General features: G+C 37.0%; 1 protein-coding gene across 4 annotated transcripts in view; it reads left to right on the top strand.

The window, feature by feature from the left end:
- The window catches only part of FAT1 (FAT atypical cadherin 1), a 104,622-nt gene that overhangs the window by 49,170 nt on the left and 27,821 nt on the right, over positions 1-27,631 (top strand). For all 4 annotated transcript variants that reach the window (XM_009277386.1, XM_009277384.1, XM_019471578.1 and 1 more), the window contains exons 3-9: positions 1,275-1,336; positions 6,204-6,533; positions 7,075-7,285; positions 11,486-11,625; positions 19,974-20,249; positions 20,466-20,676; positions 23,232-27,299. In XM_009277386.1, the coding sequence (XP_009275661.1) occupies positions 1,275-1,336; positions 6,204-6,533; positions 7,075-7,285; positions 11,486-11,625; positions 19,974-20,249; positions 20,466-20,676; positions 23,232-27,299 (5,298 nt within the window). The remainder of the gene's footprint in view (positions 1-1,274; positions 1,337-6,203; positions 6,534-7,074; positions 7,286-11,485; positions 11,626-19,973; positions 20,250-20,465; positions 20,677-23,231; positions 27,300-27,631) is intronic.

The following is a 27,631-nucleotide window of genomic DNA, read 5'->3' as shown; positions in this document are numbered from 1 at the left end:
TTTGCTTATAAGAGGTCTTATTAATAAAAAGCTTATGCTATAGTTAGAAAAAGGAACATGAAGTATGCCACCTGTATTTTGATCTCTATTTTGTCCTTAATTGGGTAATTGCTTCCCTGTTTTTCAGTTTGACAATTAAGGATCAAGATGGCAGTCACTGTAAAAAGCTGGGATAGTTGGGTAAAAGGTCTCATGACATTGCAGCGTCTTCTGTATCTAGCATATGCTGGATTCCTGCTACAGAGAATATGGGATGCTTTGTCCAGTAGTGGCTTGGGTTGGGCGAATCCAAATCTTGGTGTTTGCTCTGTGAAAAGCCACGTTGAGTCTAGCAGGATTTACTAGCACAGGCTCAGTGCCATGTGAACACAGCGACAGTGTTTGTGGGCCCAACTTGTACCTGCAAACAGGTTAATGGCTTTTGTGCAGCAAAGAAACTGAGTCATCTCTTGTGTCTGCATCCATGGCACGGTTAACCCACACCATAGCAAGCCATTCAACTATAATTGAGAGTTGACTGAGCTTACTTTTCATGAAACTCAGTAGTTAAAACTTTGAACTTACTGTTAGGGAGAATTAATTCAAATAAGATCCTTTTGTATTTAGATTTCACTCTCTTTTTGTCACTTCTTACTCTTCGACTTTTTTCATGTAAAGCAAAACTCATCATGCCTTCCTAATCTTGCATCAAAGGTGTATCAAACTCTTGCAACAAAATCTAACATCATGTATCAAAAACTTGTCTTCATTCTCTGCTATTGCCAACAGCAACTGTTTGACTCCTTGTCATTGCAAGTCAAGCCAACACACACAAATTGTTCTTGTTTCCACCATTAATGCATCTCTTCAGGTCATCCTTTTTCTGTTGTTATCACTAAAAATACAAACAGATGTTTCTCCTGAAGAGATTGGTAATTATTCAAATAATGTGTGGCAAGCACCCTTTGAATAAGGCGTATGAACACCCTCTGAAGACAAGACTTCATGTGAGAGAATTACATACGTTACTCCTGTCAGAAGCATGACATGCACAGATATGTTGGAAAATTGAACTGTGTCTGTCTTAAGGGCTACAACAGCTTAGCTTTCAGATTGCAAAGAGTATTTTCATGGCCCTTAAGGATTGGAAACCCCTAACCCCTTCCTTTAATGAAAAATAGAAGAGACCACCTAAGAAGAAATTGAGATCAGGTATATCGGTAACTACTGGTTTAACCTAACCATTCAGATTATTTTCTTGAAGGATCTGATGAATTATTCTTTTACATTTACAGGTCTAATTACAACCACATCTAGAAGACTAGATCGAGAGCAGCAGGGAGAGCACATACTGGAGGTAAATAATTTCTTTAGTTCTCTGAAAAACAGTGATTGTAAGTTCATTGCTCTTTTACAGAATTAAGTTTACCATACTTGATTCCTATATGAAGAATTTAGAGAACTGGATTTCAGAAGTAATTTACTTCTATGTTCATTATATTGCAATGCACAAAACTACATATCTTATAAAAACTTTTTTTTTTTAAAGAAGAGTTAAGATATGCAAAGAAGGCAATTTTTTGTTTTTATATCTGTAAACCAAGATTTTCTTTCAAACAATACAAAAGCGTGATTGTTAAAAGGAGAAGTGTGATTCTTTTTTTTTCTTCTTCCTGTGTAATTATTGGAATAGCTTTCAGCCTGTCTTTTGCTGAAGATAGACCTCTGAAAAAGAAATGTAGAATCTTTTTTTAACATTGAGAATACAAACAGATCGTGAGTAGACCTTTTTTCTGCATAACATACTGATCGATCACATAAGTAGTTGATTTGCAAAATATGCATTAAAAATTCAGAGTCCAAGAATATGAAATTCATGACATAATTCTTTTATTTAGCTACATTTAATCGATCACCTGGAATTTATGTAATAGCTATTCTCATTCTCTGTCAGCCAACATGAAAGAAAAACACGTAGACAACTGGGAGTCTTCCAGTTTCACAGTGTTGTCATGCAGTGTGGCAGCATTGTACTTCACCTGCAATGAAGACTTAATATTGACAGTGATACTTGCATATTAAGATTTATCTGGAACCTTTAGTGTGCCCCTCCTTCTGGATGATAGACAAAGGAATGCATGTGGGTTGGCAAAACAAACCTTAAAGCCAGAGAAGGAAATCTGGACTTAACTCAAAACTTGTGAAATCTGTAGAAAGGTTTTCTAATAGCAATGCGAGGACTGCATAGACTTGGAGGTGAATGGTATTCCTTGATAGCACAAACTATCCTTTTGCAGAACTTCAGTGTACATGCAGTCTTCCTGGCCCTTTTCTATCCCTTTGGTGCATTGCAAGCTGGATTAATGCAGCTGTTGGACCATATTTTTATCATTATTTTAATTTCTGTATCAGCTTTGGAAAGAACTCTTTGCACATAAGTAGCAATAGGGTAGAATTTCCTCTGCAGTGTGTTTCTAGTAGTAGTAATAGCAAAGTTAATTAATTGGCAAATCTGGTTCAGTACTAGATACGTTATTCCTGTAAATTGTAAAGTCACTATCTTATTCTCTTTTTAAATCACCTCCTTAAGTCTGCTTGTGTCAGTTTCCCAAAGCACTTCATGTCAGTTATATCTTATTTCTTGACCACTGCTATGTATATTGGTTGTAAAATTGGTATCCCATAACTTTTACTCCTATGCATATTGTGCTAGCTTTTGTATTAGATTTATACAGTAAATAAAGGGAGCTGTGGATCGTTCTCTGACCCTGAAGCCACCTGACACAGTATGGCTTTGATTTCTTATATCTTATCCCTGGAACAGGGTGGCCATGCCCAAGTTGCCTGTTGAGAACGGTGCCTGAATTGTGTGAATTCTCAGGCTGCAGCTAGGCAATGTGTGGGAGTGCGCCACTCGTGCTGGGCCAAAACATGCCAGAGATCACACTAGCAGTGTAGTGTTATGGGCAGTTGTCTGCTAGCAGTCATGCCTGCTAATTTAACATAAGTTATTACAAGATAACATGTACAGAACTCAGGTTTGTTTTTTTTTTTAAGGTTACAGTATCACACAATGGTATGTAAATCCTCCTGGTTTCAGTGTTTTCTATAAAGATAGCAGATTAAGCCGATTGCTCTTTAGTTTGAAATATTGGTTATTATGTGCTGGTATCATTTATAATTCTTCATTCTTCCTTCATTTTGAATCCCAGCTGGTGGTTAAAGTTTTAAATAAAAGTCTGCGAAGTATCCAGCGGAAGAACTCTTAACTACAGAGCAAGAATGACAGGCAGCACGGCCCAAAGTAGCAGTTTTCTCATTTGTTAGTTTTATGTTGACACCTTTGAAAATAGGTTGGAAAGAAACCCAGAAATGCACAGAATGGTGGGCAATATTAGGAGCCAAGTGCTGAGCATCTGGCTAATTAATTGAGCATTGAAATGTTGACCAGATGGGTTGGTGGGTTTATTCCTTGTTTGCTATTAAATTTGATCCTTGATTGCACTCCTGCTTACATAATTATAATTAATATGCCCCATTCTTTTATTCCCAACTTGTAACTATTTTCTGAGTGCCAGTTGGCACTTTTTTTATGCCATTATTTTAGGTTAGCTTCATGTTCTCTCATATCTTAGTATTCTGTTTGTTGTGTCAGTAATGCCTTCAAAACTGATGCTGCATTCAAATCAAACTAGATTTTCCTCAAATTTGCCATTTTGTCCTGCTTGGCTCAGGGCAATGCTAATTTTATGTTAACGGACAAGTCATTCGGTACCCCTTGGAATTTCCTCTTTTGGGATGTGTTTTTGGTTTTTTGGGTTTTTTTGCAAACTGAAAGATATGTGGTGGTGTTCCATTACAAGTACTAAAGGGAACAGATATTCATATATGTGGAAAACCTATCATCTGTTAGAGATGAGCATGTATATTTGCATTTCATGTTGCATTTCTTGTGTTTTGTCGTGGTCAGTCACTTTAATCATGCTTTTTCATTTCCTTCATGCTTGCAAGTTATACCACATTTCATTTGTATTTCCATTTTTTTTTTCCTAAAATAGATGAGAAAGGGCAAAAAAAAGAATACCTGATTGTGTCCTCATTCATGTCAATGTAAATTCATTTTTTCATCAGTTCTAGTCTTCCATTAGCATTCATTTCATTACTTTGTATCCATGTAATCCTTGAATCCTTATGTTTTTCCATAGTCAGATTTCCCAGGGCATCCTAAGAACCAGTGAAGGAATTCACCACCCACATTCTTGAAGGAAAACACTTGTTCTCCCCAAATTGGGGTGGACTTGTTGGAACTGGAATATCCTATATCAGTGGTGTGTAGGGTTTTTTGTTTGGGTTAAGGGGTGTTGGTTTTGTTTAACACCCTCCACAGCACTGATCTTAGAATCATAGAATCATTTAGGCTGGAAAAGAGCTTTAAGATCATCGAGTCCAACCATGTATCTTTCCTGTCATGTTTTCCCAGTGCTACTGTAGCGACTGACTTCTATACAGAGCTTCCTCCCAGCAAAGACTTTCATCTTCCTTGCAAACTCAAAACCAAAATGAAACTGCAGTGTGCAACACATTGCCCATAGAATTTGTTAGAAACATTGAGTGTTTAATTTTTTTTTTTAATTTTTTTTTGCATTCCTCTACAGCTTTGACAAGTATCCGGTACAATTAGATGAGCATATATTTGTCAATTTCCTCTAATTACAGCAGAGCTGGCATAGGTGACCCTCAGACATCCCTGTGTGTTTCTGTGTAATAATAAGGAAGGTAAATTAAGTCAAGGAAGATGATTTTAAAGGAGAAAAAAGAGTGAGAAAAAGAAAATGAAAGGGAGACCATAGAGAAAGGCTGAGGAAGAGTGCTGCACCAGGTCATGAAATTGTTCTTGAAATGAGAGACACACGGATTAAAATTCTACAGCTAAAACCAAAACCAACCCAACAGCAAAGAGAAAGTAAGGAAAAGGACATGAAAGATTGACAAAGAAAAAATGCCTTTACCCATCATTATTCCTTGCGTCTTTAATACCACTTTTTGTGAAAACATCCCCTTCTGAAACTGAGATTTAGCCAAACTGCTAGAGGTCGGGTAATACTGTTATCAGTGAAGAATTTTTATTTGTTTTAAATGCTTTATGTAATAGGAGCTAAACTCTCCCTTGAAAATGCCTGGTGTCTGTCTGAGCCCATTAGCTTTTATGTGGATGGCAAGGTGCAGCCAGAAAATGATGGGCCTGATTCTGTAACTCTTCTACTATAAGCGAGCTCTTCCAGAAAGCAGGAATATAAGCCCCCTATCCTTTTCTTCTTTGAAATAGATGCTAAAGTAATTTACATATGCTCATATTAAACCTCTTATTAACCGATAAGGGATTAAATAGGTAAGATTCCTATAAATGAACCAAGTTTTTTCCATCAGTTGGATCCTTTTCCAGTAAATGAGGATTTTTTTCTCTTGTTTTCTGACTTCAAATTAACATAACTCTTACTTTTATTATATTTTTGTTCACTACCCATGCCAATAACATCAGATCAGTCCTAGAATTAATATTGTAGAAGATTCCGTACTCATTTCCTGGCTTTTTAGTAGAAATTTTTACTATTGCTGGAAGAGCAGACTTGGTTTAATTTCCCATTTCATTTAGTCCATGGAAATAGATTGTGTGTCTTCCTGAAAAAGCAATTTTTTTAAGCTTCTTTCAAACAAGATAGTGATTTTATGTCTTAAAATACAGGGGATTTTTAGTGCATAGGCCTGTCAAATTCTGAAACTTATATTCTTATGAATTGCATCTTTTGAGGTGTAAAATCAAATCAATAAATTGAAAAGTTGCAAGGAAACACTAGGCTGAAAGTATATTAAGATATTAGTACAGTGAAGCTGTTACCAGAGATACTATACTTGTGTGCTGTTCCTGTACTCAAGTTAATATTTCAGTTACAATGCTGCAAAATAGTGAAAGAGATTTAATATATATCGACTCCAGCGTGCCATACATCAAGTGTTAAAATGTTAAGATAGTAGCTGAATAAACTTTTGTAGTGCCTTTTGTAATTCACCAAATAGCTTTACACAATGGTCCTTAAATAACTGAAGTTAGGGAATTACTTTACAGTTGTGAAAGGCAGTTGTAGGAAAATCTGATTTAAAAAGAGAATTGTTGGAAAGACCGTGTTTGAATTTAGCGCTAACCATATCCTTTTTAATAAAAACAGGTAACGGTAACAGACAACGGTATTCCTGCAAAATCAACAATTGCACGGGTGATTGTGAAGGTCTTAGATGAGAATGACAATAAGCCTCAGTTCTTGCAAAAGTTCTACAAAATCCGGCTTCCGGAGCGTGGTAAGCCAGAACGAGAGAGAACTGCTAGGAGAGAGCCAATCTATCGAGTTATTGCTGCAGATAAAGATGAAGGCCCCAATGCAGAGATCTCTTACAGCATTGAAGATGGCGATGAACATGGCAAATTCTTCATTGAACCGAAAACCGGAGTGGTTTCATCAAAGAAATTTTCTGCAGCAAGGGACTATGATATCCTTTCAGTGAGTCAAAATCTTGTATATCATGAATAAGTGAAATGTTCCTTTATCTGTATTCTCATCACTTCTTATTCAGTAGCTGGCAGATGAGTGACTGCAGTATCTGAAGGAAGAAAGCTTCAAAAAATCCAGTAGTATTGTTTTGCGGATTTGTTTGTTTTGGTTGGTTTTTGTTTTTTTTTTAAAGGATGATTTCAGATGTTTGTATTGAGGAAGTGATTCAAGAAGTGACTGTTCTTTTCCAGAACTTGACAGATAATGAACGTGATGAGGGAACATAAACGATTAGTTTGACTCTCTTTCAGGAAGAAAGCAAAATAAAAGTTAATTTATGGTAACAGTTTGTGCTGCTATCAGGTGCTGCATACTTTTTCTCCGTTTGCTGCCCAGATAATGAAGGGCAAGTGGCACTCTGAGAGACACTTAACCTTTTTGGATATATCTCGCACAAGCAAACATGCTTGGAGCTTATTACTACTTTTCCATTTATGTGACATAATGATTTATGTGATCCTGTAGCCTAAAAGATGTATCTGTTTCACAGATTAAAGCTGTAGATAATGGTCGTCCACAAAAATCATCAACTACACGGCTTCACATAGAATGGATTCCAAAGCCCGTCCCACCCACAGAGCCCATTTATTTTGAGGAAGCATTTTTTTCTTTTACGGTGATGGAAAGTGACCCAGTTGCTCACATGATTGGCGTAATAGCTGTTGAACCTCTTGGAACACCACTTTGGTTTGACATAACGGGTAAGGATGCCTTAAGGGCTTTTATTAATAGAAACAAATGCATGGAGTCTGAGATACTGGAGGGCTCATTGCAGCTTGGTTTTGTAATCGCTCTTCTAAATAATGCAAGGTTTTGGCATTCTTTAGCTGTAGATACCTATTTTTTCCCTTATTTCATTATAAATCAAAATGACTTAAATTTTTATCAATGCCACTATATATCAAAGATTAAAATTACATTGCAAAATACCTGCTGTGTTGCAGTTTTGGAAATGACTTATGAATATTGCGTCAGTGAAATTAAGACTAATCAAATCAGTCTCATAGACTGTAGGATAGGGAAAGAAATAAAATGCCAGTTTTCTGCAAATTGGGATAGTACACCCAAAGAGAGATTATACTGTTCACATTGATTTCTTGTCCTCTGGGCTGCTTCTCAGTTTGCTGTCCCTTGATTCAGTACTAAAAGGAAAGCTTGCAATGTTCCTAACCCCAGCAAACTTCTTCCTGTACATATTCTTACTACTATATCATACCTTAGCCTCTACCATTGACAGGAGAATTCTAATCGGTAATATGACTATACGTTGACGCTGTGGTGACAAAATGAATAGTACTTTTTAATTTTAGACTTACTCACTAGACCTATGAGCACCAGGAATACACAGAGTGTTCACTGTATAGCTGATACTAAAAACAAGTTCTGTCCTGTGTTACGTGCTTCAGAATCAAGGAGAATAGCACAGCCGTGTTTCAGGAGAGGTATCTTGTAGTGAACTGTTTCTGGTCTTAAGATAGCCCTATCAGATTGGGATTTTTCCACCACATTCACAAGAGAGAGAAGGATCTTTTTCACCTCGGTTACTGCTGAAAATTTTAGCCACAATTATGGTGTTAAGTTGTCGGGGAGAGCATTTTTTGAATTATTTCTTAAAAATTCAATTATTTTTAAGGTCTGTTTTGATGGTATGTATTTCCTAAGGGATTCTGAGAACAGCAACAGTTAAAAACAAAGTTTGTAAAACTGATACATGAAGCAGGAACGTATAACTGCCAAATACTTGAGGGTGTTCTCAGAAAAATTGCGAGTACCGAGAACAAACACAACTCTTCCCTAAATGCATGCTTCATGCGTGAACAAGCTGTGATGATATTGATAATCATTCATAGATTTTTTTTTTTAATGGATCTTTCTAATGTATTCTGGGGAAAAAAAAAAGAGTTCCTGTCCAAATAGATCATAGTTGAATAAAAAGTGTTTGCATTTAGACAAACTGAGGGGTTAGAGATCTGTACAACCGTGTAGAGGGAGTAAAGAGGTCAAGATGCCTCCTTGCATTCTCATAGGTGCAAAGCTCTCTGCATTAGAGGTATTTTGGAACTGAGGCTGCTCTTTTACTGTTCTCCCAAACATACACACACATAGATATGAGAGTAGAAAACCAAAAAATACAAAAATAACTTAAATGAGCAGGAGAGAGGAAAAGGTTCCATGTGCTCCAATTCAAACAGGGTTATCCAGTTAACAGTAAACAGAAACGTCTGTAGACCAAAAAGAGTCCATTAAAGGACAGGTTAAGAAAGGGATGTTGTCAGAAAAAGGTGAGTGGTTCATGGAGAAGAAAGACTAGATAGAAGAGGCCTCAGAGGTCTTGACCGTTTCCACAGAGTACAGCAATGGCATTTCCTGTTAATTAGCAGAATTTGTTAATTCGATTGGGGATGTATTTTCTATTGTTCTTTTTAGTTTGCTTCAACTGCTGTGCACTCTGAACAGTGTGTACATCTGAATAGAATTCTGATGATAGTGTTATTTTGATTTGCTCCTTCTAAGCATGCAGCACAGTTTGGACATTTACATAATTTTTATTGTAAGCTTAAAGCAGAAAATAGATGATCTTTTCCTGCTATTCTTAGAAAGACCTATACAGAAAACTCCAAGGCGAAAGAGCAGAATTTATCCATACGCTGTGAAATAAACCATTTTACTTTGACTGTTTTCTTAGTAAAAGTGTTTTGGAAAGTTTGATATGTGATCATGTTGTGAAGTTATCAGCTACTCTAACAGGTGGTCACTTTACTGCCCTCTTTTACTGTTTCTAATAGCATGAATTAATTTGATTGACAGCTTTCCTTTGTGTTCTGTGCTTGCTTTCCATGCTTTCTTTCTTTTTGGCTGAGCCAGGAGACAAGCTTGCTAGTGAAGTATTTTACATCTTTCAGATGGCTTGTGACCTGAACTGTACAGCAGAAGGTATCTGCTGAGATCACATAATTTATTACCAGATTATGAGATCTGAAATGAAAGCGTACATTTATAAAATATTTATTTTATTAACCCTTCGGAAATCAAAGTGCTCACAGTTGCATTTGTGACAGGTTCGTTTTTGTTTTGTTTTGTCATCATTACATTTATACAGCATCAATTCAGAGCATCCAGTTTTGGCTTTGGCCAAAACTGTTGCTGTTACACTTTCAGTGTACCAGATGCAGAAGTTTGGGTTGAGTTCTGCTTCAGTGGATTACCAGGTATCACCACTACTACAAAAATGAGGCAAGGCCTTTGTGATTTCCTTGATAAGGAAGAAAAAAAAGTTGGTTAGAGAGCTTGTCCTTGTATCAGAGAAACTGAATGAACAGATTCATACCCATTCACCCTACTCTTCCCTTAAAATGGAGATGACTTCATTGAGACACTAAATTCTCTCCTAGCCATCTGAGAAAATGGTATCGCATTGCAGCTATAAAAGAAAAGTTAGAGACTCACTTTCTGAAGCGGACATCTTGCACAAAGCCCATGAAAAAAATTCATGTACACCTGTTAAAAAAAAAAAAGGCTGCTGCCTTTCATGCTGTCCAGTTTATATCCATTCATGTGATTCAGAAACTGCTGCTGGACCAGTAAGAGGAGTTGGCTTTCAGTGAAACTAGAAAAATTACATTATCTTTGTCATCATCAAATATCTTAAATCCAGTGAAGCAGAATCCAGCCCATCTTTCCTAAACTGATATGTCTGTCATGCAATGGAACCTTCTGAAGGTGAAATCCTTTTTACATGTGAATGGGGGCCCATTTCAGTATTTACTGTTCTTTCTTGGATTAAGTATAAATTTGCAACCTTTGGAACTTCACCGTCTCAGTTGTAGCCTTGGCTTTTCATAAAAGGCATTCAGTGATTTACAAAACAGAGCATTTAAAAACTCATTTAAAAAAAAAAAAAAGCACTCATACCTGAATGCTATCCTTGTAAAATATAATTAGAAAAACACATGCACATAATTAGGAAAAATTGGTTTGCCATATCTAGCACTGGCTTGACTGGCAATAAAAATTGATTCCTCCATTTTAGGCAGTTTATTGAGAGGCCTAAAGGAATTGTAGTCAAATGGCAGTATTTATCATTGCTAACGATATTTGGACTTAGTGGACATTGTATTCTCATGACAGTCTGCTCGGGGTAGCATGATGATCATCATCAATTAAATGTTTAAATGACTAAGTGTAGCTATTGGTCTACACGGTTATTTAACTATATTTCAAAGGATAATTTGAAAGTTTCACAAGGGAAGTTAAGATAATTTGCTTCAGAAAAGGATCTTGGCCGTATTTAAACATTGGGCATTTAAACATTTAGCACTCATCTGAGTCCTGCTTATCTCACTAGGAGTTAGATAGTGAGTTTTTTAGATACTCAGCATAGAGATGAGAATCCTTTGGAGGTACTGTAGCTTTTTCAACTACAGTCATATATGAGTATAGTAATTTGTACTCTGATCCAAAGGGCACAAATTTGACAGTATTTCTGATTTGGGATTTTAATTTATTTTGATAAAAAGTATATTTTTCACTAATTAGCCTGACTCTCTGCACAGAACAAACTATCACATTTCACCTAGTAATTCTCAGTTTCTTGCTATTTGGAATCTTTGAATTCTGGTTAAAAAAAGAGTAGAGAATCTTGCTAAGAATCTACCTGCTAACTTCCCATGAGCCAGACAAATCAGCTTTGTCCAAAACTAATGAGTTTTAAATATCTGTAAGTAGCAGCATATCACATTACCAGAAAAAAACAAAAGGTTTAAAATAACTGTATATATAAGTATATGTGTGTATAGTTCCACCTTCATTAAGCATCTGAAGACAGAACATGATCATACATGAAAATAATTCAACAGTGCCATGTTTTATGAACTACTTCTTCTCCCAATTTCCTGAACAAGGTGGCAACTATGACAGTCGATTTGATGTGGACAAGGGCACTGGAACTATCATTGTCGCTAGACCTCTTGATGCAGAACAGAAATCAAATTACAACTTGACGGTAGAGGCAACAGATGGAACCAGATCTATCAGCACTCAGGTAATGGACTTTCTAATGAAGGATTTACAGAAGAAGGAATTTGTAGCTGGGGGTTGGGGAGGGTGTTGCATTTTCTCCTTACCATTTTTTTCATCCTGGACAATGAATATGGTTTATATAAATTAGGGACTCTATCTAAAATAGAAGTGGATTCTGATATTCGTAGAGCCATGTTGTTTGGCGGTCCAGGTGGAAGACTGTTGTTGCTATGCTATAGTCTGAATCAGCAGCTTTTAAGTTATATCATGTTCCTACGTTAGCTGAGTAAATGAAAACAGAAACTAAGCCCTTCCATGCATGATTTACTCACAAGAAAAGGATTAATACTTCTTACCTGAATTACTCCCCCAAAATCACCAAATAATATGATTACTTCACTTGATATTTAAAAGACCACCATTGTTAGGTGGTTTTGTTCCCACCTCCCAAGATCTGTGGATGACAAATTGGACAATGTCCAATTACCATTTTATGAAACTGAGCTACTCCTTCTGCATGGTGTGCATATAGAAACAAGGTTTAGATGATAACATCTCTGTGTATCTTCCTGAGTACTTTCTTTTAGCTTCAGTGGAGGTAGAGATTGCCAAACACTCTCCAAACAGCAGCAATCTTACACAAACCAAATTTTTTCAGATTACCTCTCTACTAAGGCTCCATGGTGGTGGCAGTTCTTTGCAGTTGGACTAGTAAGTTCACTTTAAGGCAGATGCCTTTTGTGACACCACTGGAAGTAACTCATAGTAAAGTAGGCTATGATGTATATCCCTCCTGCTTTTCTCATCTAGTTTCTTCCCCCGGCCCAGAACCTATATATATTTGGAAGTAAGGTTTAGCTGAGGTTGGTGTGAATAGAGCCTTGAGCATAGAGGAGCTCCACTTTTCTTCCAAATAGAACGGAAAGGATTTATTTACTGATGACTGTTGGATTGATACAGTGATGTGTCTGTGTTGCCTACCCCTATCATTGACCTACCACTCAGGAGCTCAAAGAGCAATAAGGGGGTTGCTGCTGTCTTTTCTGTACATGGAAATCTGTGTTATGAACGCAATTTCTTGTTGTTCAACTTCTGTGTAGTATGTATGTTTTTCTGTTGTCTTTTCTAATGTCTTAGATGTTGTCTTCCTCCTTTCGGCCAGAGGGAAGAATGTTTCTTGTCAATGTTTAGGATTTAAAACAGAATCTTTATTGAGCTGACTGCATGTCTGGAGGCTTGATAGGTCAAATAGACTAAATTCGATAGTAGAAGATTGTGAGGTTAGCCGTTTCCTTCTGAGAGCTGCCTTTTCCTTTAATGGTGACAATTGTGAGGGATATTCTAGACCATGAATCTCCAAACATGACAACATGTCCCCCAGTCAGAACTTGCTGCTCTCGTAGCTGTGGTGCCATTGCTGCTGGTGCTGATAAGCACCATAAAGGGTTTGGAGAATCCTGCTGTAAATATAGTGCCTAGTTGTAGTAAAAATACTGAGCAGATTCATTTCTACCAATTACAGAATACTGGCTAGAAGGCATGAATTAGTTTGAAAAAAATGAGAAGAAACCCAAATCCAGCTAAAAGATAATTCCTTTTGCCAGGAAAGTCAGAAAGACAGCACGAGGCTTTCCACACATACTTCCCCACCTCCCAAGAATGCAGTCAAAAATGCCACCATGCAGAGTGTGTTGGGGTAGCCTGGGGACTAGTAAAGGCTGAATATGTGGTCTCGATGACTGCAGATATTCTATCCAGTGCTGCTGCTTATATAGCTGAATTTATGCAGGCGTCCTGAGTTGTCACAGTTGAACCATAATCTGCTTTGTCTTCTGGAACAACCAAGAATTGGAAGGTCACAAAAATACTTTAACCCTCACCCCTTCTCTTCCTCTGGTTTATGCGATTCATTTCGTTCTTCTTGGAAGTGCACAGTGTAGCTTTTGTCCAATTTCTTTAAATGAATTTGTTATTTTAGGATTTTGTAAAGCTGAGTGAACATTATAAACATTTACCACAGCAGTCTTCTGCAGAAGAATTGGCATAGTAGTCTCAAATTTATCGTCTCTTATTTCTGTGATTGCTTTTTGTATGATTTTCTTTGCTGTCTTTCCTTTCCTCTCTCAGCTAGAGTTGGCAGGAGCAGAGGTTGTGGTTTCTGTTACAAGCGAGCACAAAGACTTCCTTTGCATTGTCTTCCTTTTTCCCCTGCTTGTGAGATAAGCACACGTTAACGATGTTGCTGTTTGAGTCTCACGTTATAGATTGAGGAGCATGGATTAGTGCAAACTCTGCAACTGTTGGTGCATGAACAGACTCCTGATTTTAACTGATTCTCTTATCTCCCCCATAACTCCTGGCCCACCCACGGACTGATCTGTTATGATAGCCCTCAGGACTATCGTTAAGAATATGCATTTCAGATGAGGCTTAACTTCAGGGGAATTAAAAATGTTGATCTGAAATCAAAGTTGAAGGTGTGATTTATGGCTGCTGAAATAATGATGATTAACGTTTGAGTGTTGATGTGGTGTTGGATTCTTCGAAGGGCTGATAAACAGTAAAAATGGAGTGACGGGTGAAAGAAATTCTGAATACTGAGTGCATACATTAGGAACAACAATATGCCATACACAGCTTTTAGCTTACAAAGTAATTGCTGTAAACATTGGAAATACAGTAAACAATTTAACAGACCTTGATTAACAGCAGACTAAGTAATTTTATGTTTAATTTGAAAAAGGAAATGACATTTTCAAGACATTAGGGAGGGGGACAAGAAACGAAAATCTTATTGTGTGAAAGCAGTGTATTGAATCTGACTTTAAACTAGAAGGCATTTGCTGGCCTCAGGCCATTAACATCTGTAGAGCATTTGACTCTTTCAGGACTTCAGTTAAATAGCTTTTTTTGAAAAATACAGCAGCAGTAGGCGTGGAGGCTATTAGAATTTCGCATGCATCTAAATGCCAAATGCATGATGCAAAACAAGGACAAACAAATTCCAGGCCTACAGTAGTGGTGTTTGACAGATGATGTTAGAGATGACTAGTGTCACACTAGGAAGGAATATCATTAAAAAACCAAATCAATGTACTTGTGTTTTTGTTTTATAATGTTTTGGCCTGCGATAGAAAAGGTTATTCACAGGCTGTAAGTAGCGATATATGAACTATTGAGTTGCTTTTTGGGGGAAAACAAAAAGAAAGAAAACCTGTTTCTGGGTGTAGCCACTTCCAGTCATTGCTATGTCTATCAATTTTTTTCACTGGAAGTAATATTTCAGATGTTTTAAAGCTAATTGCAGCATTTTACCTATTGCTGTGCTATTGCAGAATATTTAATCTTCCTTTATGAAAATTTGTATAGATACTATGCTTTGGGAATGAAGGATAGATACTCTTCGTTGATTAAATGCGCGTTTTTGGTTGCAATCACCACGCTGCTCCACAGAGACATTTTAGAACTGGAATGCAGTTATATTATCTTCGGATAATATGACTTTTTGTTTATGAAAATGATTATAAACATGTCAATGTAACTATAATGTAATTATGAATGGAAAGAGGAGGAGATCTTAAACTCCACACAGAATCAGCAAATGAAAAATCAGGTGCCTTTCGTTTAATTTGAAGGCCTTAACAGTTTACATGAAAATTTGGTCCTCTTACATTTAAAAGGAAATTACACATCTAGCACCTGTCACTTAGCATCAGTAAGAATCCCTGTCTTGAAAGTAGGGTTTCCTTAATACATTTATTTAATAGTTTAGGTTGGAAGGAGCCCCTGGAGTTCATCTAGTTAAAACTCCTGCTCAAAGCATAGCAAACTGCAAAGTTGGATCAAGTCGTTCAGGGACTTGTCAGGTTCTATGTGCCTGGGATGACAGGGCATGACACCTCTTCCTTGGACATGCTTTTACGTTAGTGTTTAACAATCCTACTTAAAAATAATTTTTTCTTATGTCTAATTGTAGTTTCCCTTATTGGAGCTTGTGAGCATCACCTCTTGTCCTTTCACTGTGCATCTCTGAGAAGAGTCTGGCTCTCTTACCTGCAGCCCGCCCTCTACACAGTGGATGGGGAGCTTTTAGATCCCCATTGATTTCAGTGGCGCCTCACTGGGTTCGTTTCAGTTTGTCAAGATCTCTCTTGACTGCAGGGCCCAAAACTGTAGTGGATCTACAGTCCCACCAGTGAGCGCCAAATAGAGAGGAATAATTCCTTTCCCCCTGCCTGCTGCTCCCCTTATTAAAGCAGCCCAGCATGCAGTTAGCCAAGTTACCAAAAGGGTGCCTATTGACTCACATTATGCTTGTCCGCCAGAATCTGCGGAGGGACATAAAGTAACAACATCAGTGAGTGAGAAATGAATCCTAAAGTATGTAGACAAAACACCTTTCGCTTGAGTCCAAGATAAACTTTGGATTTTAGGTACATTTAAAATGATTGCACTAATAGAACAAATTGTGTATTTGTAGTTGTGTTTACCAGTGTGGAAAAAAGCTGCATGCCTGAGCAAGTAAGTTGACAAGTAATGGAATACCTGAGCAAGCCACTCGTAGTGACTGAGTCATTATGTTTATTCCTTAGCAATATTTTTGTTAATAATTCATATTTAATAGTGCTGTACGTTTTGATGAGCTATCTCCTTATCTGCTTAGCCCAACAGTACATTTTTGGAGGATGTCTCCTTACGTGTTTAGCGGTAAGGTCATTTTAACTGCTTCACTGGCTAATACCAGAGGAAGTTGATGCTAAGTCCTTCTGACGATATGGTCAACAGATCACTTCTCAGTTAAGCTGGTTCATTGGCTATGTGGTTAGTCTTGGCAGGTACCAATCTTGGTTTCAAAGTCACTACATTCCTGGCATTTAACTTAATACTTTGCACAGTTTTTTGTGGTACTCCATTCTAGAAATGCTGTTTTCCTGTATTCATTTTGTGTAGTACCGGCAGCACAGGTGGCCATGTCTTCCGCTCCAAAGAGCCATCTAACGCAGTTGCTCTGGAGTTGCATTCCCTCCCACCTGAGGGTTTGACCTAAGTTTCTGTATTTCCTCATTTGGAGGGAAATAGATATGAACTTAAGTAACAGTTTTGATTTAAATCCATCAAATTTGACACTTTATCTTTCCACTTACTGTTTTTCTGAGTCTAAACTTAATCTTTTGGTGTATGGGAATTGAAAAAAACATTGCTGACTGTTCATTTTGAAAGCATAGTATCCATGAATTAAGTGTTGTAATTGGATATGGTCTTTTAACCTTTTAGTCATACAAAATATATTTGTATAGTTTCATTTGTATTGAGGGTTGATTTGACACTTTATCTTTCCACTTACTGTTTTTCTGAGTCTAAACTTAATCTTTTGGTGTATGGGAATTGAAAAAAACATTGCTGACTGTTCATTTTGAAAGCATAGTATCCATGAATTAAGTGTTGTAATTGGATATGGTCTTTTAACCTTTTAGTCATACAAAATATATTTGTATAGTTTCATTTGTATTGAGGGTTGAGTTTTTCTGCATTTTTTTTAAAATTTGTTGGCCATCTTCATTTGGTTTCATTTTCCTGAGGACCAGTGTTCAGCGAGCAGGTGTTTTTACTAAAATGCTATGTAAGTGACTGTATTGGACCCTACAGTATTTCTTCTTCCAAGATGCATTAAAATGTATTTTATTTACACAGAATTTAAAAAAAAAAAACCAACTGTGCTGGTGTTGCTTTATTATATCCTCTCTAATCATGACAGTCTAAAAAAATCACATATTTAATTTCATATTCTTTTCATTCTTGCTGTTCATTTTCCAGTTGAATTTGTTAGTGAATATATTTAAAAACTTGATATAATATAAATCCTGGGTCACCTACCATTAATTTTTCTCCCCACTAAAAATCAGTATTTATTCCAGCTCTTTGTTTCCTATCTTTAATCAGTTTCTAATCCATGACAAAAACTCCTTAGTTTCCATAGCAACATCTTGCAAGGGATTTTATCAATGTGCCAAATGATTAGTTTATTTTCTACTTCTTCTGTTTTCTGAGAAATCTAATAAATCGTGGGAGGCAGCATTTTCCTATTAAAAGCAGGGATAGTTTGTATTTTTTCTAACAGACTGTTTCAAACACTGAGTAACTACCTATGTTTATGAATATTTCCCTAAATGTACGATATATTGGATTATGGCTCACTGACCTGCAACACCTAGGACTACATCAGCTTAAAAAGTTAGAGGCTTGTGTGTGTGGCTGTGGACAGTAGTGTGCACACATACACACACGTGCCCCCCCTCCCTGCCCTGACTGGTGGTCTGGAGGTCAGTATTATTAACAGCATGTGTTACATTAGAAGGATTGCCATCTTTTGGGGGTTTTTTCTCCCCCCCCTGCAGTTCGGCAGGACCTGGGGGTGGCTCACATCTTGTCTTGGTGATTTGTTTCCATTTAGCAGCTTATTGCAGCACCTGATGATCTTGCTTACCCATAGGTCATTTTGCGGTTTCAAATAAACTTAAAACTGTTTTTATTCCTTGTGTGGCTTTTTATTCTGTATCTGGCTTCTGACTCTTGAGATTCCATATTTGCCATCTTCAACTCTGCTCCTATATTCCTTTTTATATGCTTCTCTGTTCTTTTTTTATTATCTGAGTGAAATTCTCAGTGAAAATAGTCTTTCTGGTGACAGTTATTTCAGCTAGCAGAGCAGGCAATATCCCAGTTTTTGGGAGGACTTTCCTATGTTACAATACAAGGTTATCCCAAAAGTTCCACACCCAGGTCTTTTTGTGTTCCCAGATTCTCACTTCCATTAATCAGTCTGCCCTGTGGTGCCTTCAGGGTTGGTGCAGGACTTCATTACTTAGATGCAAAAGTCTTTCTGTTGCTACTTAGAATAAAATCCTTCTAACAGACTCCTAAACTCTTGGTAGCATTTGTAGAGTATATCCAAGGACTGCCAATGTGTGTCTGGAAGTTACTTAAATGTTTTCAGCCTGTATTAAATTTTGCCATTAGGAAGAACTCATTGTATTGGAGCTTAGGTAGTAGTTGCAACCTGGGATAATATACCTGCATCTGAAATAAATATTTTAGGAATTGGCATGACTCCTGTTGATACACTTAACACCAGTTTTTCCTTAACATAAGATGCTAGCTTTGCAAAGTTGAAGTTGAGGAAGTTTTCTCTTCCTGTAGTGAAATGTATGGCATTTCCTTATTATTTACCACCATCTCATCTAACTTCTACTGCATGCAGTTTGGTACCTTGTCTAAATTGTATCTCTAGACTCCACCAGGTATCAATGGAAAGCAAATAAGTATCTTCAAAGAGCAATTTAACCCACTTACGACATCATAAGTACTTATTTTAAACACCTGTTGATGGCACTTAACTAATTCATACAAAGCAGCTAACCTTTGGGGGGCTGAAAGCTTGGCTGTATGTGCAGCACATAAAGAACTTGAATTTAGCCATGTGTTCTTGGAGCTTTGCTGTCCACCTGCCAAGTCCTCTGCATTATTGTTACTCATCTGATGTTATCACTGGGGAAGGAACAGGATGGTGGCTCAATGTTTTACCCTTTTTATACAAGAGTTCGATGCTGTGAAAGGCAAGTCGGTGTGCAGGGATCTTGTGTGGTTCCAGTGAACAATATTATTCAGACAAAGAGAGCATTGCCTGCCTAGCACATAGGTGAACCCAACTGAACTTCGGTGGGAAAATGCAATTTGAAGCATCGAAGTTAATATAACTGTAACTTCAGACAAGTTGTGTTGGTGACCAGTTACCTATGCTGAGATTGTGCTACACTGCTGAAGAAGAGCAAATAATACCTATGGTTCTTTGAAATAATATACTTTTGTGGGAATTCCACCACTTTTCCATCCTTGTCTAGGCATGGAAACGTAAGGAGCTGAAAGAGGATTGTTTCCATGTGAGGGCAAGGAGGAGTACAGTGCATCCGCTGCCTTGGAAAACATTGCTTAAAATTCCAAATTTGCACAAATAAAAAGGATTTTTACCTACCCTGGGATCCATATTGAAATTTTTTTTTATTATTTCAAATTTACTAAGAAATTCTTTTTCATCTTGCTTTAGACAAAAATCATTCCCTTTAAGATATCTTAGCTAAGGCATTTTTGATCATACAGATTTCTGGTTTGACTTTGGGGAAGGTGAGGCAGATTTGGGTTTAGTGAGATTCTTCTTCCCTACTCCTCTTAGATCTCTCCCCTTCCCTGAAAAAAAATTTGTCTTGCAGTGGCATTATTTCAGTATTATGGTCTGATTTTTAATGAAATATCCTCTTTTCATCTCTGTTTCCCAAATATCATCAATGCTTTCCTCTTCCCGTCGTATCATTTCAGGTGTACATCAAAGTTATAGACACAAATAATCACAGGCCTCAGTTTTCCGCTTCAAGATACGAAGTTGTTATACCTGAAGACACCATACCAGAGACAGAAATTCTGCAAGTCAGTGCCACAGACAGAGATGAGAAGAATAAACTGATTTATACTATGCAGGGCAGCACTGATCCCATCAGTCTTAAAAAATTTCGTCTGGACCCTGGAACTGGCTCTCTTTATACCTCAGAAAAACTGGATCATGAGACCATGAACCAGCATATTCTCACAATAATGGTAAACAAACACAAAATTTATTCTGTAGTCAAATAACAAACATCTTTTTTAATGTCTTTTTAATTTGTCCCCTTAATTCAAACATTTATTTGTATGTTTAATTTGTATGCAGTTTTTGTCTCTGTGACTCGCACAGATTGAACCTTGAATTATGACTAATATTTGATGAACTACTGAAATAAGTGCTAATTACTAGTAATGTGCTAACTATTTCAGGTTCGAGATCAAGATGTTCCTGTAAAGCGCAACTATGCTAGAATCATCATTAATGTCAGTGACACCAATGATCACGCTCCATGGTTCACCAGCTCTTCCTATAAAGGACTGGTGTATGAGTCGGCAGCTGTTGGATCAGCAGTACTCCAGGTTACAGCATTAGATAAAGACAAAGGAAAAAATGCAGAAATTGTGTACTCTATTGAATCAGGTATATTGACTTTCTTACATCTTCAGTTTATTTTGAAACAATGCTTGCTGATACTTTGTTTCAACTGTAGACGTGTAAAAAAAATAGCTATAAAAAAGAGGGCAGTACAGGTGTATGTGTCGTATCCTGAGAGATGTATTTAAGATACAGCCTCAGAGCATTTAAAAGAAAACTGCAATAACAAATATTCATCTCCCTCCCTTAGCTATTTATATTATCCTTTAGATAAATTTAAAACATTTTAGAAGTAGTAGAAGAAAAAGCTACCTTTAAACCCTTAAGAGGGGTGTGTTCTTTAGAAATTACAGAAGCATTAAATTCAGATCTTAAAAAAGCATTCTTTTTTGATAATGTAAGTGATATTTTGTGGCATAGGCAAAGCAAGAATTTGATGAAAAGGGTAAGGGCCTGAGACAAGTGCTTTCGTGTTTAACACAATGTGAAAGAAAGGAGCTCAAAAATAACTTACAAATATCCATATACTTAACCACTAAATAGTCCCAGTTTTTAAGTTAAACTTTCTGATAGATGTAGCAAGGAAGGGGTTGCTTTGCATGGTTCCCTCTGGCTGATTTTAGATAGTGGGACTGCTATTCTAGCTCAATAAAATATGTAAGAAATTCTTTAATAGCTGGTCAATTTGGCATTAAGACTCCTTTCAGATTGCAGGCCAGAGAAGAACATTAGGTGCTGCAGCTTATTTTTAATGTAACAGTATCTTTCTAAACTTGCCTATAACAGTGCAATTCAAATGATGGCAATTTTGAATAATATGAAAACAGGATGACATTGACTTGAGTTCATTTACCAGATGGAAGTGAGTTTTGGTTCAATCCAGTAAAGCTGGATATAAGCCTGCCATTACCAAGGTCCTAAACTATTTAGGCACTATGACTGGGGGAAAAAAAAAAAGGTTATTTAAATTTCATTACCTATGTGCAATACTACTTTCAAGGTAGAAAGTAATTTAAAATAAAAATCCCAGTAACAAGCATAAGAAACTGTATATTAAAGAGAACAGTAGGTAAGAAGTTACTCGGTTACTGTTGCATGCAAGGTGATATGTGCAAATGCTTTTTGTATTTGACATAAGTTGCTTTGTAAAGCGTAGGAATTGTTTACGGTAAATATTTTCCTTTTCTTCCCCCAAAGCATTGTTTCGACATGAAAACATACTTTAACACTGTATTAAACAAATCTGTGATTATGATATTCTGAAGAGGAAGAATGTATTTAAGTGTCTCATAAGTTGCTTAAAATATATGTTTGTTTTGTTATTTGTAGCAATACGACCTTTTTACTAAGCAGGATGCTAATGTCCATGAAACTTTTCTCTTGCCTTTCCCTTTTCAGTAGTGCTTGTTTTACGAATGCCAAAACATGGCAAGAAAAAAAATGTGTGTGCGTGCTGGCTAGAATGAAGTTACACCCTGTTCTCTTCCTTTCTTCTAGCTTTTTGTGAGAGTAAATGTGAGACTTTCTTAGGTTTGTTTTACAGGACTGTGATCTACTAGGAGGTTAAAGCATTATAATTGATGTTCTAAGCATATGGAAGGAACATTCCTTAAATGTTTGTAGTGGCTGCTCAGATTTGTAATGGGATATTCTAAGAATGCCATTGTGTTTAGAGCCTCCACTAAAAAAAAAAAAAAAAAACAAAAAAAAAACCACAAAAAAAACCCTCTTGCCTACTTGTGTGCATAATTCAGCAGTTCTTAATGAATTTTTTCCATGCTGAGAACATGGCTTTAGTAATGGAATTTTTTAAGGAAGTAAAATGTTAAATCTTACCATATTTAGTATATGAGCTGAATATTGTATGCAGTGTAGTTCAGCTATATATTTGAAAATACAAAGAAAACAAGTGTTTATCAAATGGCAGCTGGTAATCCTCAGCAGGTAGTATTTTTTTTTCTAATACTATCACAGGGAATAACTTGCCTATGTATTAATAGGAAGTTAGGAGAGAGGTAACTATTGGTCCGATTCAGAAAGATTCATTTTGAAGCAGTGATTTAAACAATGCTTGCATAAGCAATTAAGATTCACAAGTGTGAATTAAAAGACTTTTTTCAAAGCAGTCTAATTATTTTAGATCGTAAAATATAACTTGTATTCCACTAATGTTAACTTCTGAATGTAATTTTTTCAGCTTCAGTAGATATTTAAGTTGGCTTAAACATGAACTCACTCACGAAGATAATTTGAAGAAAATACATAATTTATAATGTTGAAACTTGCAAAATACTTGTTATCTTTTTAAGGTTTTTTTAATGGAAAATGAAACAAATTTTTTGCATTTATTTTCAAGGCTTGGATGGCTTTGCTAACTATGTATTATGCAATGTTTCCACAAGTAAACTTAGAATTAGTGCTAACTCTTGATTACAGAAAACTTTCTGGAGAGGCTAACAAATGTTTGTTAAACAAAACTAAGAAACTTTAATATTCTCTGTGTTCTTGCTATGTGATCTCTTTTAGTATATAGCTAAATAAGCATTCATCGGGTAAGTTCTGTATACCTCTTTCTTAATTACTTTTCTTTTTCTTCACAGGGAATATTGGAAATTCCTTCTTTATAGATCCCATTTTGGGTATGATTAAAATTGCAAAGGAATTAGATCGTAGTAACCAGGACGAATACAATCTGATGGTAAAAGCTACAGACAAAGGAGATCCTCCAATGAGTGAAGTGACCTCTGTGCATATATTTGTAACACTTTCTGAAAATGCCTCACCAAAATTCACAGCCAAAGAATACTCTACAGAAATCAGTGAAAGTGCCAGCATTGGCAGTTTTGTTGGGATGGTTACAGCATACAGTCAGTCTTCTGTAGTTTATGAAATAAAAGATGGTAATATAGGTGATGCCTTCGCTATCAATCCGAACTCGGGTGTCATCGTTTCTCAGAAGAGGCTTGATTTTGAAACTTTGCCTATTTACACTCTAACTGTGCAAGGAACAAACATGGCTGGCTTGTCCACTAATGCAACAGTTCTGGTACATCTTCAGGATGAGAATGACAATACACCAATTTTTATGCAGGCTGAATATACAGGGCTCATCAGTGAATCAGCTTCAATTAACAGTGTGGTTCTGACTGACAAGAATATCCCATTAGTAATTCGAGCTACAGATGCTGATAAAGAATCTAATGCTTTGCTTGTTTATCAAATTGTTGAACCATCTGTCCGCAAGTATTTTGCCATTGATTCTAGCACTGGTGCCATTCGGACGGTAATGAGTCTGGACTACGAGGAGACAAATATTTTCCACTTTTCAGTGCAAGTACATGATATGGGGATACCACGTTTATATGCAGAATATGCAGCTAATGTTACTATTTATGTAATTGACATCAATGATTGCCCTCCTGTGTTTTCGAGAGAGTTGTATGAGACATCCATTTTGGTTCCAACCTATAAAGGCGTGAAAGTCATCAGCGTAAATGCCACTGATGCCGATTCCGGCATTTTTTCACAATTAATTTATTCCATTATTGAAGGCAACATTGGAGAAAAATTTTCAGTAAACCCTAAGACTGGAGATATAACAGTACAAAATACAACTCAGTTAAGAAGCAGATATGAATTAACAGTGAGAGCATCTGATGGCAGATTTGCAAGCACTGCATCTGTAAAAATTAATGTGAAAGAAAGCAAAGCAAGCCAGCTGAAGTTCACACAGAGTTCTTACTCTGCAACAGTGCAGGAGAATTCCACAGAGGCAAAAACAATAGCTGTTGTTACTGCTATAGGGAATCAAATAAATGAGCCTTTGTTTTACCATATTCTAAATCCAGACAGCAGATTTAAAATAAGCCCAACTTCAGGAGTCCTTTCAACAACAGGAATACCATTTGATCGTGAACAGCAAGAATCTTTTGATGTGGTCATAGAAGTGACAGAGGAATATAAACCATCAGTTGTTGCACACATTGTAGTTAAAGTCACAGTGGAAGATGTAAATGATAATGCTCCATTTTTTGTCAATCTTCCATATTATGCTGTCATTAAAGTAGACTCTGAAGTAGGCCATGTTATTCGACGTGTCACTGCAGTAGATAAAGATACAGGCAGAAATGGAGAGGTGCATTACTATCTCAAAGAACATCATGAACATTTCCAAATTGATCCCACTGGTGAAATTTCACTGAAGAAGAAGTTTGAACCAGACACACTAAATAAGGAGTATCTGGTCACAGTAGTGGCAAAAGATGGAGGAGATCCTGCTTTTTCTGCTGAAGTTATCGTCCCAATTACAGTTATGAGTAAAGCTATGCCAGTCTTCGAAAAGCCTTTCTACAGTGCAGAGATACCAGAAAACATTCAGCTCCATAGTCCTGTGGTACATGTACAAGCAAACAGCCCAGAAGGACTTAAGGTGTTTTACAGCATCACAGATGGAGATCCTTTCAGTCAGTTCACTATCAACTTCAACACTGGAGTTATAAATGTTGTTGCCCCTCTTGACTTTGAGTCTCATCCAGCCTACAAACTGAGTATTCGAGCAACAGACTCCCTAACCGGGGCGCATGCTGATGTGTTTGTAGACATAATAGTGGAAGACATCAATGATAATCCTCCTGTGTTTACAGAGCAGTCTTACACTGCAACCCTTTCTGAGGCATCTGTCATCGGAACATCCGTTGTACAAGTGAGCGCTACAGACGCCGATTCTGGAACAAACAGGGGGATTTCCTATCACTTGATTGAGGATAATAGCGAAAGTCATGACTACTTCCACATAGATAGCAGCAGTGGACTCATTCTTACAGCAAGAACTTTGGACTATGAACAAATTAAACAACACAAGTTACTGATAAGGGCCATAGATGGTGGCATGCTGCCTTTGAGCAGTGATACTGTTGTAACTGTTGATGTAACCGATCTCAATGATAACCCCCCTCTTTTTAACCAATTGCTTTATGAAGCTAAAATTAGTGAACTGGCTCCCCGAGGGCATTTTGTGACATGTGTGCAAGCCTCAGATGCAGATAGTTCGGATGTTGAGAAGCTGGAGTATTCCATTCTGACAGGCAATGACCAAAAGAATTTTGTAATTAATAGTAAAACTGGCATTATCACCATCTCAAACTTACGCAGACAGACACTAAAGTCACATTATAATCTCAATGTGTCTGTTTCTGATGGGGTCTTCAGAAGCTCAGCCCAAGTCCATATAACTGTAACCAGTGCCAATATGCACAGTCCTGTTTTCAGCCAGAATGAATATGAGGTTGAACTAGCTGAAAATGCTCCATTGCATACTTCAGTGACTGAAGTTAAAGCAACAGATGAAGATTCTGGTACTTACGGCCACATCACTTACCACATTGTGAATGACTTCGCCAAAGACAGATTTTATACAAATGAGAGAGGGCAGATATTTACCTCCGAAAAGCTTGACCGTGAAACACAAGCAGAAAAAGTAATTGCCATTAGTTTAATGGCCAAAGATTCAGGAGGAAAAGTTGCTTTCTGTACTGTTAATGTAATACTTACAGATGACAATGATAATGCTCCTCAATTCCGAGCAACAGAGTATGAAGTAAATATTGGATCTGATGTTCCCCGGGGTACTTCCGTCATTAAAGTCTGGGCATCTGATGCTGATGAGGGTACAAATGCAGACATCACATATGCTATTGAAGCAGAGTCTGAAAATGTTAAAGAGAATTTAGAAATTGATTCATTGTCTGGTATAATTACTACAAAAGAAAGCTTAATTGGTTTAGAAAATGAGTTTCTGACCTTCTTTGTTAGAGCAGTCGACGGTGGATCCCCCCAAAAAGAGTCAGTTGTTCCTGTCTATGCTAGAATACTCCCACCAGAAGTGCCTCTTCCAAAATTTTCAGAGCCGTTTTATTCTTACACAGTTTCTGAGGACATTCCAATTGGGACTGAGATAGATGTTATCAAAGCAGAGCATAATCAGACTTTAGTATATAGTCTGATTAAAGGGAACACTCCTGAAAGCAATAGAGATGATTTTTTTGTGATTGACCGACAGACTGGAGAGTTGAAACTTGAGAAGAATCTTGATCATGAAACAACTAAATGGTACCAGTTCTCAGTTCGAGCACAGTATGCAAATGAAGATTATAATGTTGTTTCTTCAGTAGATGTAAGCATTCAGGTAAAAGATGCAAATGATAACAAACCAGTTTTGGAGTCCAATCCATATGAAGCATTCATTGTAGAAAACATGCCAGCTGGAACAAGAGTCATCCAGGTTAAAGGAACTGACTTAGATTCAGGACTCAATGGGCAGGTTACTTACAGCTTGGATCCTTCTCAAGAACCAGACATTATGGAGTCTTTTGCCATAAACATGGAAACTGGCTGGATTACCACTCTCAAAGAACTCGACCATGAGAAACGAGGCAAATACAAAATCACAGTGGTTGCATCTGATCGGGGTGAAAAAATTCAACTGTCTTCTATGGCTGTGGTTGAAGTTACTGTTACGGATGTGAATGACAATCCTCCACGCTTTACTGCAGAGATATATAAAGGAACAGTCAGTGAGGATGACCCTCCTGGTGGGGTAATTGCCATCTTGAGTACAACTGATGCTGATACAGAAGAAGCCAATAGACAAGTCTCTTATTACATTACAGGTAAATCTTCTTGAGTAATGTCAGAATAATCATTTAAGTGGTCCTGGAATGATGTGAGATATACCTTAATCTTCCAAATTATTGAAAAGTATTAGAAACCATAGAGCTGCAAAGAAAGAATGTGTGTGTCTTAATATTAATATTACAAACTTCAGGGGGAAAAATGAGTTTTAGAAAACAGGTCTTTGTCTTTCTGTTTCACGTTTGCCTTGCTTAAAATGCTTTCCTACGTTTGTTGTTTACTTGACATGAATTTCTACTTTGATTTTTATAGATTCTGTTGGCTGCAGTTAAATTTGTTGTATGAGCATCTACTGACTATTTCTACCTGG

The sequence above is a fragment of the Aptenodytes forsteri genome, unplaced genomic scaffold (genome assembly GCF_000699145.1).
Source record: "Aptenodytes forsteri isolate BGI_AS27 unplaced genomic scaffold, ASM69914v1 Scaffold65, whole genome shotgun sequence".
NCBI lineage: Eukaryota > Metazoa > Chordata > Aves > Sphenisciformes > Spheniscidae > Aptenodytes > Aptenodytes forsteri.
Note: the sequence above shows the minus strand (reverse complement) of the source record. Positions and strands in the feature narration are given on the sequence as shown.